The sequence below is a fragment of the Ceratotherium simum genome, chromosome 25, assembly GCF_057802395.1.
Source record: "Ceratotherium simum simum isolate JZ-2026a chromosome 25, ASM5780239v1, whole genome shotgun sequence".
Lineage (NCBI taxonomy): Eukaryota > Metazoa > Chordata > Mammalia > Perissodactyla > Rhinocerotidae > Ceratotherium > Ceratotherium simum.
Genome location: NC_141924.1, coordinates 10552799 through 10567660, shown reverse-complemented (window position 1 = coordinate 10567660; position 14862 = coordinate 10552799). Strand labels below are relative to the sequence as shown.

Here is a 14862-nt window from a genome sequence, read left to right as displayed (position 1 = left end):
ACTCTCATACACTGCTGGTGGGAGTGCAAACTGGTGCAGCCACTATGGAAAACAGTATGGAGATTCCTCAAAAAATCAAGGATAGAACTACCATATGATCCAGCTATTCCACTGCTGGGTATTTATCCAAAGAACTTGAAAACACCAATGCGTAAAGATACATGCACCCCTGTGTTCATTGCAGTGTTATTCCCAATAGCCAAGACTTGGAAGCAACCTAAGTGCCCATCAAGGGACGAATGGATAAAGAAGATGTGGTATATATACACAATGGAATACTACTCAGCCATAAGAAACAACGAAATCCAGCCATTTGTGACAACATGGAAGGACATTGAGGGTATTATGCAAAGTGAAATAAGTCAGAGGGAGAAGGTCAAATACCATATGATTTCCTTCATTAAGTAGTAGATAATAACAACAATAAACAAACACATAGAGACAGAGATTGGATTGGTGGTTACCAGAGGGGAAGGCGGGAGGGAGGAGGGTGAAAGGGATAATTCAGCATATGTGTGTGGTGATGGGTTGTAATTAGTATTTGGGTGGTGAACATGATGTAATCTATGCAGAAATAGAAGTATAATGATGTACACCTGAAATTTATACAATGTTATAAACCAATGTTACTGCAATAAACAAAAAATTAAAATAAATAAATAAATAAAAAGAATCAAAGTACAAACATGAAAATAAAAAAGGACTTTTAAGCATAAAGTAATGATGCAGAAAAGAGGTAAAGGGATGATGAATTAACATAATTAGAATAAGGATAATTTCCATTTCTCTAACAGCTTTGATGGGTTCAAATTTTTGCAAATATAATAAATGATATGCTAATAAACCCAAGGATAAAAATTGTTTACTCTTCATTTAGCAAAATAATAAACGGAGGCAGCAGGAAATAAACATTTATCTTCTATCACGAGCAATTTAGTAACTCACAACTAGACTGAAGGCTCCGGTCAGCTTTAATTTTGTGTGAACCAATTCACAGCATCCCTATCTGTTGCTATGGAAACAACTGGGACTAAAAAAATCATAACCTTGCTGTTGAATTTCCTCAAATAGGAAAAGAGGAAAGTCTTTTGAGGCGGTGAAAAGCTACAAACCGCCTTATTAATTAGCAAATTTAATAATAATTCTGGACAGGATGCAGAGAGAAAACTCATCCAGGTCTAAGTGTCATAAATTTACAGGCTTTCCGAAGTTTTGAAAGTACCACAGGCAAGCACTGTTCTGCTTCTGAAAGCCCTATTCTGTTAAGAATATTATTTACTGCTTTTAGATAATTCTTTCATTTGTAGAAAGAGAATAAAGAGGTTTCTATTTAAAGTTTTTAAAAGACATTTTTAAGCACCCCTCATTCTGCCTAAGCAATCAAGAGTATCATTTCTCTCTCATTCTGTATTAAGAACATGAGAATTTTAATGCAGATGCAGTACATTTGGCAACAACAATTAGATTTACTGTTCAACTTGGTAGGTTTTGTCTTCTGCTACAAACGCAGATTACTAAAGAGGACATATTAGATTGTGTCAAATGTTCCTGACAGTAGTAAGAGGAGACGCTTGTCAATAGCATGATGGAATCGTGTTATGATGCAGTAATGCTTTGAGAAAGGAAAATTCAGCTTTCAACTTCTTTTGAGAGAAGGGTGCCATTTTTTGCTCACTGACATAAGATGTGGAATGATGTAAATCAATTACAACGGGTTCCTCTAAAGTAAGAAAAAGCAATAATAATAAGGAATTTAAAGACTGATGCAAAAAAACCGAGGTGGCATTTTATGTCTTTGGTCGTCTCCAAAGTATGTAAGATTATTCAAGTCTACTTTCTCCCTTAAAAGCCATCAGCAGCAAATAAATTGATAGCAAATTTAAAAATCATTTTGACTTAAACTTTTATCTTTAAAAACAATCTACGTATTTTCGGTCTGTGGGCTATTATGCAATTAAGGAATAGTGAAATTTAAATTTTAAGTACTTTTCTGAGCTGCTAGGAAATCAGGTAAATTCAAGACCTGGGTTGGGGAAAGGGGTTGGGAACAGAAGGTCAAGAAATAATTCCAACCTCCCTCATAGGAACTGTGGCAGGGAATACTAAACACAGCCCTCTGAACAGGAGACCAAGTAAGCCTCTTTCTTGGAAAAAGAAGAGAAGGAAGTTAATATTGAGTGTCTACCATTCATTCATTGCTTCATTAACAAAAATTTGGCAGCTGAAGATTCAGGAATGAATATGACTAAAAAGATCCCTACTCTCAAAGAGATTTCCTTCTAGTAGGAGAAATACACATAAAACAGAATACAAATGGGTGAACAAGATAATTTCATGTAGTCTTGAGTGGCACAGATTTCTAGTCAAGATGGTTCTAAAAGGTCATACTTTGGGGATACTTTCCTTCTCCAAACACATAGCAATGAAAGAAAAGATACAAATATGAAAATTAAAGACATGGTCATGCTCAAACACAGATGGACATCCTCGTGGATGACAGTATGAACAGAAACACATAATGGAAAGGAAGTTGAAGCTATGGGGCTTTAGGACCAGAAAAGGCAGGAAAAACGAGGAGCTCACCTCCTGAGGGGTAAAATCAGATTTAAAGTGTCCATCCAAGATAGGAGTGATGAATATGGGCTCACTGCTTGAAATGATACCCAGGCAGTGGCATCTCCTGCTTATAAAGGAAGCTGAAATAACCTGCATCAATCATAGCCTGGGACTATGGCTTCTAAAAGTACTATACCCGGGTAGGTGAGAGGATGCAAACTAAACTCCACCAGCAACTAAATCGTGGCATCTGTTGGTCTGGGGACCAGATCTGTAATCTCTCTGCTATGAGAAAAAGAAAGGAGCCCCACGCTACCGGTGCGGGTCCTGAATGTGGATATGTGGTCCCGGGAGTCAGGAGGAGGCAAATGAAAAACTGTTAGGCAGGAAAGGGTAAGGACACTCAGAGAGAAGGAAAGATAAAAAACTTGAGCCAGTCAGGAGGAGCTTACAAAGCAATATTCCAAAAGACAGAAAGAAAACTGAATTCACTCCTGACAAAATAAACTAAGAAATCTAAAAAGTATTTAAAACTAAGACCTGAACAGACATTTCTCCAAAAGAAGATATACAGATGGCCAACAGACACATGAAAAGATGTTCAAAATCATTAACTGTCAGGGAAATGCAAATCAAAACTACAATGAGATATCACCTCACGCCTGTCAGAATGGCTATAATTAACAAGACAGGAAACAACATGTGTTGGAGGGGATGTAGAGAGAAGGGAACTCTCATACACTGCTGGTGGGAGTGCAAACTGGTGCAGCCACTATGGAAAACAGTATGGAGATTCCTCAAAAAATCAAGGATAGAACTACCATATGATCCAGCTATTCCACTGCTGGGTATTTATCCAAAGAACTTGAAAACATCAATGCGTAAAGATACATGCACCCCTGTGTTCATTGCTGTGTTATTCCCAATAGCCAAGACTTGGAAGCAACCTAAGTGCCCATCAAGGGACAAATGGATAAAGAAGATGTGGTATAGATGCACAATGGAATACTACTCAGCCATAAGAAACGATGAAATCCAGCCATTTGTGACAACATGGATGGACATTGAGGGTATTACGCAAAGTGAAATAAGTCAGAGGGAGAAGGTCAAATACCATATGATTTCCTTCATTAAGTAGTAGATAATAACAACAATAAACAAACACACAGAGACAGAGATTGGATTGGTGGTTACCAGAGGGGAAGGGGGGAGGGAGGAGGGCGAAAGGGATAATTCAGCACATGTGTGTGGTGATGGGTTGTAATTAGTATTTGGGTAGTGAACATGATGTACTCTATGCAGAAATAGAAGTATAATGATGTACACCTGAAATTTATACAATGTTATAAACCAATGTTACTGCAATAAACAAAAAATTTTTAAAAATAAATAAATAAATAAAATAAAACTAAGTAGGTTTAGAGTCCTCAAAAAGATAATGGAAAGGATAACATCAATTTAAAGGAATAAGAAAACAAGAAACAAAAATAGGCCGAGATGAAATAAGTACAAATGGATACAAACAAGCAATGGGAAATCTTGGAAATGAAAAATATAGCTATTAAAATAAAACACTCAATGGACAGGAAAAATTCTAGAGTCGGTGCAGATGAAAGAAAAAATGAACTGGAAGATGGTTTTGATTAATTACCTAAAATGCAGCATGGAAATATAATGAGACAAAAAATTATTTTTAAAAGCACTTGAAAGACATGGAAGATGAGAGATTAAGTGGCCCAATGTCTATCTAATGGAAATTAAGAAGAAAAAATATTTCAAGAAAAAGTAATATTTGAAGGGCCGTATACGCCAGAATTAAAGATGCGTGTTCTTATGTGAAAATGCAAACAGGAGTAAGTAGGTATATGTCTGAGGTCAGAGAACACTGAAGAAGAGAGCAGGTTCTGGTGGCACCCTCCATCAGGATCAACTCGAGATACCATAAAGGGACGACACATCAAGACGAGAAGAAAACTGTGAGAGGCCACTGGGGAGATAGAGGGGCTGTTCTGAACTGGTACGTCTGGGTGTGAGTGGGGCAGGAGGAGGCTGGTGTTGGCTTTTGCTAGGGGCAGAGGTGGCCTGTGCAGGGGTAGGACAAAATAAAAGAAGAAGCTGGTAGAATTACCCCCATTTCATTGCCATGGCACCTGCCTGCACACGTGCTGTGACTCAGACAGCTGGACTCAGGAGCACTTCTGGTCAGTGCAGAAGCCCTGAGTGGGCAGGAGATGAAAACAATAAAGGGGACTGATTAGGTAGACTTGGGAAGATGCTTCTTCATCCTTCCTCTTCCAATCCCTTAGTGCAGGTGGTTTACAATTTAAGCAGTGTCTCCCCCCAAAGCTGCTTCTTCTTTGGGTGCTAAGAATGAAAACCTAACTTGAGGCGTTGATCCATACAGTGAGGAATGATTAACTCTGGCATTTTTGGAGGGAGTGGGAGGGGATAGAAGTGCTCTCCACCCTGGAGTCCATTGACCCTGCCTCCCACTCAGGCTGATCGGGCTGACACAGACTGAGGTCTGACCTTTAGCAATCCTAGACAGAGCAGCCACAGCCCCTAAGGGTAACCAGTCATTTGAGGATCAAAAACTATTTCAAAAGAAAAATAAAAAACTAATTACAGGTTTCATCAGAAGCACAGATATTAGAAAAGATGGACCAAGAATTTAAAATAAGCTTAAAAAACATACTAAAATAAGGCAAGATATAAACAATATGAAACAGGAAGAAACACAACAAAAAGAATGAAATACAAATATTAAATATCAAATGTAAAAAGAGAATGTTGAAACAGAGAACACAGATGGGATAAATAGTGGTATGGATATAGCTGAGAACAAATTATTAAATTGGAAGACCAGATTGAGAAACTCTAGAAGAAAAAAGAAAACAATAAAGAAATAGAAACTATAAAGAAAAGTTGAGATATGAAGATAGAGAATTACCAATATCTAGATAAGAAGAGCCCAAGAAAAAGAGAAAAATGAAAATAAATGGTAGGAAATATTTGAACCAGAGACAACTTTCTCAGAATTAAATAGAGATGAAAGACCTCCCACTGGAAAGTCTCATAGGGTTACAAAGAAGAGAGAGAAGGAAAACCCACACTTACACATATTACAGTAAAATTTAAGTCTTTTCAACAAATGGTGTTGAAACAACTGGACAAGTGTAAGCAAAAAAAAATTTTTTTTAAGAATTTTGACCTATACTTCACACCTTATACAAAAATTAATTCAAAATAGATCATAGAACTAAATGTAAAACATAAAACTATAAAACTCTTAGAAGAAAACATAGGAGAAAACCTATGTGACCATGGGTTAGGGAAAGAGTTCTTAGATATGACACCAAAAGGATGATCCATAAAATAAAAAATTGATAAACTATGGGCTGGCCCCGTGGCATAGCAGGTAAGTTCGGTGTGCTCTGCTTTGGCGGCCTGGGTTCGTGGGTTTGGATTCCAGGTGTGGACCTACACCACTCGTCAGCCATGCTGAGGCGGTGACCCACACACAAAATAGAGGAAGACTGGCACAGATGTTAGCTCAGGGCTAATTTTCCTCACCAAGAAAAAAAGAAAGATAAACTGGACTTCATCAAAATTTAAAACTTTCGCTCTGTGAAAGATATTGTAAAAAGAAAAGACAAGCCACGTATCGGAAGAAAATATATGCAGATCACACCTCTGACAAAGGACTTGTATCCAGAATATATGAAGAACTCTCAAAACTCAATGGTAAAAAACAAAGAATCCTGGGCTGGCCCGTGGAATAGCGGTTAAGCATGCGCACTCCACTGCTGGCGGCCCGGGTTGGGATCCCGGGCACACACCAACGTTCTGCTTGTCAGGCCATGCTGTAGCGGCATCCCACATAAAGTGGAGGAAGATGGGCATGGATGTTAGCTCAGGGCCAGTCTTCCTCAGCAAAAAGAGGAGGATTGGCATGGATGTTAGCTCAGGGCTGATCTTCCTCACAAAAAAAAAAAAAAAGAAAGAAAGAAAAAAAACCCAAAGAATCCAATTAGAAAATAGGCAAAAAATATGAACATATATTTCACCAGAGAGAAGGCATGATGGCACAAATAAGCACATAAAAAGATGTTCAACATCATTAGCCATTTGGGAAACACAAATTAAAATCACAATGAGATATCACTACAACCTATTAAAATAGCTAAAATAAAAACAGTGGCAATACCAAAAGTTGCTGAGGATGCAGAGAAATTGGATCTTTCCTTTTTACACTGCCGGTGGGAATGAAATGCAATTTGTAATGTAATTGTAAAAAATGTAATGCAATTTGACAGTTTCTTACAAAAAGTAGTATGAACTTACCATACAAACCAGCAATCGCACTCTTGGACATTTGTCCCAGAGATATGAAAACTTAACACACAAAAACCTGTATACAAACATTCACAGCAGCTTTACTCATAAATAGCCCCAAACTGAAAACACTCAAATATCCTTCAATGGGTGAACTGAATGGCTGAATAAATTTTGGTACATCTATACAATGGGATGCCATTCAACAATAAAAAGGAACGCATTGTTGATACACGCAACCACCTGAATGGATCTCAAGAGCATTATGCTGAGTGAAAAAAAATCTATCTCGAAAGGTTACATATGGTCTGAGTCCATTTACATAACATTCTAGAAATAACAAAACTATAGAGATGGAGGAAAGATTAGTGGTTACCAGGAGATGGGGTTGTGGGGGATGAGATGGGATGGATAGCACAAGGGACTTCTTTTGTAGAGACAGAACAGTTCTGTATCTGGACTTTGGTGTTGGTTACACAAATCTATACTTGAGATAAAACTGCATAGAACCCACACACATATACACACTCAAATACAGGTTAAAAAACTGAATTGAAAATTTGAAAACTGAATAAGGTCTGTAGTCTAGTTAGCAGTAACATATCAAGGTCCATTTCCCGGTTTTGATATGGTACTATAGCTATAGAAGAAGTCAACACTGGGGGAAGCTGGGTAAAGGATACATGGGACTCTGTACTATTCCTGCAACTTCCTATAAGTCTATAATTATTTCATAATGAAATGTTTTTAAAAACAAGTAGAGAAAGATGGACTGTTCAATAAATTAAATATTGCTTATCCACAGGGGTACCAAATAAAATAAGACCCCTATTTTACACTATATAGTAAAATTCTAGAGGGCATAAGGATTTCAACATTTAGAAGAAAAAATACGAGGCCTTTATTACATTAGGATAAAAAAGAATTTCTTAAGTAAGATTTTCTAAAAAGCACAAACCATAAAGGAAAACTTTGATAATTTAACCTTACTCTTATTTAAAACTCTGTATAACAAAAGACACCAAAAACAAAGTTAAAATACAAGCACAGTTTCTCTTAGAACACATGGCACAGGAAAGGCAAGAAAACAAATTCTCCCCGAGGGCCTCCAGAAAGGACTGCAGCCCTGCAGACACCTGGGTTTAGCCAGGTGAGACCTGTGTCCGACTTCTAACCCACAGAACTGTAAGGTGACACATCTGTGCTGATGTAAGGCACTAAGTTGGTGGTAATCTGTAAGAGCAGCAATAGGAAACTACGACAGTGACTTACCTCCATCGATTTCCAAGCATTAATCTTGAATGGTAGTGTTTCCTGGGACAACACAGTTTCACTAGGCAACTGAACGTCTTGGCACTGCTCTTGTTTCAATCCTGCCTTGGAAGCATTTTCTGTCAACAACATAAAGCTAAGATTTTACTTTGGCAAAAATAGAAATGCTCACTATTTTTAAGTTAATCGCTTCTGAAGATCCATTTTATCTACAAAATAAACATCATCTGCCAATGGTTACCTATGAATATTAATCATTTTAATATAATGATTTAATATAATATAATAATATATCATTTTAATATAATCATTTAATAATCATTTTAATATATCTCTTTATAATAATTGACAAGTTCAGACATTTTAAGAATACAACTTCAATTCTAGCCTTCTCTCCCATCAACAATTCTATTTTATAGCTATATTATTTGAAACATCTTCTTAAAAATAAGGTGTAATATAGTGTAGAAAATAGAGTGTGAAAATTACTCAAATGAAATTTTAGCAAAGCAAGAATGACAACTATAATTATTCTAATTAATATCTAAAAGAACTTTATTACTGCAGTGTGAATTTCATGTGTTCAAAGGGAAACTAATCAGAAATGTATAGATTCTTTGATAAGAACTTTTAAACAAAATTTTAAAAAATTTAAACATAAAAGAATATGCCAACGAAAATAAACTGATATTTCTGCTTATATACTTTTGCTGAATTTAATGTTTTTGCAGCCTTAATATCATTTTCCTTCCTATGTTAATTACCGTGTAGACAAAGGTATTAGTACCAACTATATTTCAGCACATTATTGGGTACAATAAGAAGTATAAGAAATCTATCTTCAAACTAGTGTATGCATACCACTGGGGGAACTTAAAGACTTCCCTAGGTCTAAGTAGACATAGATAGTTTTAAAGGACTCAATTTCCAGATCCACAAGTTCTATATATGTTCTTTCCAAAAACTGATCTGCCTGAGAATACAACTGTGTAAAAGCATCTTGCTAGTTCTCTCCCTCTTTGCTTTCATAATGCATTTTCTCCCACTTTAAGAAGAAAGACATATTCTTTACTCATCTTATTATGGTGCATCTTCCCTTGAGGTGCAAGCATAAGAACCTCTAAGGTACCAAACAATAGTAAAAAAGACTGGTATGGGGAAGCCTCCTTTAATCAAGGCATGGAAAATCCAAAGTAGAGCTTCAAAGTTTGTCCTGTCTTACACATATTTCTTTTCATGGCAAAGCACGCATAAGTAACGGGGTATTTTGGTCCATATCGGGATGTTTGGTATTCAGACATATTACAGTACGGAGGAGAAGGATATTTGACAAGTTTCATTTAATGTCCTTGTGCTTTTCATCCCCCAACTATTGTCAAAGAATGCCTCATTCCTGAGGAAGAGTCCCATGACAGGAAAGCAAAGAAAGCAAGGGAGACATGTACCTTATTTCATGAGTGAAACAAACTTATGACAGGGTTCCATGCCTTAGCTATCTGTCTTAGGAAAGGAATTCAGGAGTGTGAATACAAGCCGAGTGATGTTTGTTTACATGTTTGTTTGAATAAATAAAGGGTAAGATATTTTTTAAAAGAAAGTTTAAATCTGATTTGGCTGGCTGTTTTGACAATGAGGGCTGGCTTTGCCAGCTAGGTAAATATGGTAAATATTTTCCAAAAATTGAATGAACCAAATCTGCAGAGTTGATGAAAATATATTTAAAGCATATGACACAATAAAATCATTTTCTCAAAAAATTATTGTATTGACAGGTATTTGCAATTAATGTTTTCATTTTTCCCACACTTTCTGAGTATACTGGTTAAAGTGTAACAAGTATAATTAATAGTCATCTGATAAATTTTAGTAAAGGTTTTTTGGTATTATTCTCAGAAATTGAGAAAGTAAATTATTCCTAATGACTGTTTAACAAATCTTTTTCTAAGTAGGGTGTTTCCAATCCTTTGCTTGCAATGACATTGAAAAAAGACCTAACCAAGTTAACAGTTGATATGAGATGAAAAACATTTTTATAATAAATCACTATATAATTTTTAGCATATCACTTGGAAGGAATTCATAGAATTGACTGACATTTCTATAATAAAACACCTTCTATTCCCACCTACAATTTTATGTGAACAAGTCTTCTCAGCATTTACATCTATAAAAATGTAAAACAGAAACAGAATTTGTGCTGAATGCTGCTTATTTCTAGCAATAAGTAATATTCATATGTGGGTAAATGATCAGTTCCATGTATCTTATAAAAACATGTATTTCCAACAAATTGTATTCTTTATGTTTAATAAGTATTTATAAAAATTTATAATACATTTATGTGGTTTTGGTTTTGATCACTCTATAGTACTAAAAATAATTGTAATGATAAGTCAGTCTAGAAGGAAGATTTTATCACTTAAAGCCACTGGTCACAGAAAATTTAGAAAAATAACTTCAATTTATATACATATTTGACATACAGAAGATTTCAAGCATAAAAACCCTTTCTATTAGGATAAAATTCTCTGAGGAATGTGGAATAGAAATATGGCTTCAAGGAGAAAAGGCAATGGTGTAAAATTTCCAACAGTTAAAGACACTTCACGTACTTTTTTCAAATAAATGACTACGGGTGTCCATCACAACAGTTATTTAGATTCCTGTAGATACACTTAAAAGACTCATATAACAGTTTTGTTTTTGTTTTCCTTTATCTTTAATGTGAATATTTTGCATTATATCCTTTACAGTTATTTATATTTATGATAAAATTTCACATGTCAACTTAAAAATGTGTAGGAAGGTATAAATTTTTCAAAATCATTTTAGGAGTTACGCAAGAAAAATAGCTTGAAAAGCAATTTTATAAGACATGGTCCTTGCCTTCACAAAGTTTATAGCCTGACTAGGGAGCTAGGCTAACCTACAGACTTATAGGAAACAATGAGAGGAGAATAATTACATGCCAATCTTTCTTAAATTAACTAACTTTAGGAACAGACATTCTAAGGAGGAAAAAACCAATGTGCACCAGTGTAATCAGAAACAGCCTCAAATGGGAAGTAAAATCTGAACAAGGCTTTGAAGGATGGCTAGGATCCTGATAAACACAGGCTGAGAAATTATTCCAAGCAGAAGGAACTATACGGGCAAAAGGAGAAAGCATGGGATATGCTAAAGATATCGAAGAAAGAATAAGAACTTTGCATTTATGGTTCTAACTTTTCATTTTTTTGTAACTTCACATGAAAATGAATAATTAAAATGAGCTTATTTTGGACTTGGAGATTTTATAATTAATACTGGCAAACAGTCGTGGTTTCAGGCTTAGATCATCTACGTACTTTCATGTGATTTAATCTGGAACTATCTTTATTATCACTCTGAGCATTCAGCAAAAAATTATACTTGAAATGATATGGACTTGGGCTTTAGACATCACAGAAGTAGATTAATTAAAATTTCAGGAAGTCAATTTTGAAGTAAAGTGTGAGGAAAACTGAAGAATAGCAAGAATTGTGGAAGAAAAAATATCTCGCATATTTGGAGATGCATTTTAGCCTAGAATAGCTAAAATGTTATAAACCTATATTAAATAATCTTATATGGGCAAGAAGGAAGGCAGTGAGAATACAATGAGTCTATGGAAAATCATTTAGAAATTTTTTTAGTATCAGACAGCACAACACTGGAAGTGAGGTGTGCTTAATTAAATTAGATGATAACCCAACATTTATTTCTGGATTTTCATAAGCAAGTGGAGGAGAGAACACACATTTAGTTCCTTGGTGGAAAGCCCTTTGGTATCATAAGCTATTGATCAACTGAGACTGTGAAGTCACAGGCCAAGGAGGACTAGCATGTAGAAACCTCAGAGGAAAAAGTGAAGATGCTGCAGGAAGTGATGCTCTTGAGTAATTCGATGAGTGCTCAGATACCGAGGCTGTAGGACTTTGTAGAAACTATCTGGAGAGAAGCTGTAGATCTCCTTGAGCCTGTACCCCTCAGATAATACCACAAAGCAGAACTGGTGAGCCCTGTGACAGTTCTTAGATGAGATATCAAATTGACATTCAAACTATCAGACATTAACAACGCAACAGCATGTTACAGAACTAAAATGCTCCGTAAATTGAACAAGTTCCCAAATTGTTCTGTCTACTATTTAGCATCTAATAAACACTGTTGTTATGTATTGACAGTGTCCTTTCAGGTGTAATTTAAGTAAATTAAGTGTTTTCTTTAACAAAATTGATTTTTAAAAATAAACAAATGTATCCATCATAGAATATATTCAGTGGACTAATGAAGAACTGATCAGATAAAGTCTCATGGTGATTAAGTTTATATCTAACTTTTGCAGAATTATGAGTTTGGAATCTTAACGATTTCACTGTCTTGGAGCATAGTTACACTTAAGCATCTTCAAGTAATTGATATTTGTCCTAATTTTTTAAACTTTCATTTTATAATAATTTCAAACTTACAGAATAGTTGCAAAAATAGTACAAAGAACTCCCATATACTCTTTCTTTTTTAAATTTTTTGTTTATTGCAGTAACATTGGTTTATAACATTGTATAAATTTCAGGTGTACATCATTATACTTCTGTTTCTGCATAGATTACATCATGTTCACCACCCAAATACTAATTACAACCCATCACCACACACATGTGCCAAATTATCCCTTTCGCCCTCCTCCCTCCCCTCTTCCCCTCTGGTAACCACCAATCCAATCTCTGTCTCTATGGGTTTGTTTATTGTTGTTATTATCTACTACTTAATGAAGGAAATCATATGGTATTTGACCTTCTCCCTCTGACTTATTTCACTTTGCATAATACCCTCAATGTCCATCCATGTTGTCACAAATGGCTGGATTTCATCGTTTCTTATGGCTGAGTAGTATTCCATTGTGTATATATACCACATCTTCTTTATCCATTCGTCCCTTGATGGGCACTTAGGTTGCTTCCAAGTCTTGGCTATTGTGAATAATGCTGCAATGAACACAGGGGTGCATGTATCTTTATGCATTGATGTTTTCAAGTTCTTTGGATAAATACCCAGCAGTGGAATAGCTGGATCATATGGTAGTTCTATCCTTGATTTTTTGAGGAATCTCCATACTGTTTTCCATAGTGGCTGCACCAGTTTGCACTCCCACCAGCAGTGTATGAGAGTTCCCTTCTCTCCACATCCTCTCCAACACATGTTGTTTCCTGTCTTGTTAATTATAGCCATTCTGACGGGCGTGAGGTGATATCTCATTGTAGTTTTGATTTGCATTTCCCTGATAGTTAATGATTTTGAACATCTTTTCATGTGTCTGTTGGCCATCTGTATATCTTCTTTGGAGAAATATACTCTTCATCCAGATTCAACAATTGTTAACATTTTGCCCCATTTGCTTTATAATTCTCTTTCTTCATTTAAACACATATCATAATAGTCCTATATTTTAAATCTTGAGGAAAAGCCATTGTCATAGGTTGGGTTCCCCAGGACACAGACCCCAGGGCTCATATTTGTATGAGGGAGATTCATTAGGGAGAGTTCTCAGAAACAATGTCTGTGAGGAGTGTGGGAGGCAGGACTGGGCCAAGGGAGAAACTGAACTGTAATGTGGTTGCAACAGAGGCCTCAGCAAATCCTATTAGGAACTTTGGAGCTGGGATGGCTCTTCACGGTTGTTCTGCCTTGGAGCAAGGGAGCTGGCCCATGCCCCAGGCTGGATGTAGGTTCCCTCAGGAAGGGGCATGACCTTGGGCAAAGAGGCTCTCCTCAGCTGTTAGGAATTCCCAGAGAAGGACTCAGCCGACACCCTCAGGTGCCAACCCTCCCAGCAGCCGAGGGAATGAGTGCCTTGATCTGGAAGAGGGGATCTGGGGGACACCACAGCATCCACCACAGACACAACTTTTACGTTCCTATTGACTTCTGAGAAATGCTTCAGAGGGACAGGAGATAGAGTGTGAGTACTGTAAGTCTTTTTTGAAAGGTGAATTTTGAGATTAGTGGGGAAAAGATGAGTTTTTTAAAAAAATGAAAACAGAAAAAGGACAAAGAAGAAGAAAGTAGAGACGTCTGAGCAGATGTTTAAAATTAAATTTTAAGTAAGTAGATAAGAAAAAGTGACTAACGACAAACTTTTGTTGCTTGAGATCTTAAAAAGGGAGTTAAGGCAATTTTATTTCAGCATTTTGCTAACAATAGCATCCAAACTTTAAGACAGTGCCAGTAGTTCTTACTTAAGAATAATGGGAAACAGGAAAACCCACAAACTGTGTTAAATGGTCAGCTACAGGGGCAAGGAGAAATAAACAGTCACTACAAAAGCAGGTTTAAGTATCCAGTGGCTGACTCCTGGTTCAAGAGAGCAGAGTGAAACTGCGACATAGAATTTCCATCACCTAATACTTAATGAGATGTTTTTTTAAAGTAAAAACTTATATAAAAATTTTACAACAGCACTCTAACATGGAAACTGATATAATCAAAAGTAATTTTTAAAAGAAAAAAAAATGAAAATAACTGGTGGCCAAGAAAAGAAACAAGATCTAGGACATGCCCTCTCCCCCAAAGGTGGTACTGATGAGTTGACAAGAATCTGAGATTTCTCATCAATATCCTCATGTCTGGAAAAAAAGGAAACTGAGTGGACAACGCTTTTTTCCTTCCTATGACTGAGAA

The 14862-nt window shown here is 36.1% G+C and overlaps 1 protein-coding gene across 1 annotated transcript in view; it reads right to left on the bottom strand.

Moving 5' to 3' along the window:
* Positions 1–14862, bottom strand: part of ENTHD1 (ENTH domain containing 1) — a 186118-nt gene that overhangs the window by 67741 nt on the left and 103515 nt on the right. The window contains exon 4 of the mRNA XM_004438027.3: positions 8164–8282. Within this exon, the coding sequence (XP_004438084.1) occupies positions 8164–8282 (119 nt within the window). The remainder of the gene's footprint in view (positions 1–8163; positions 8283–14862) is intronic.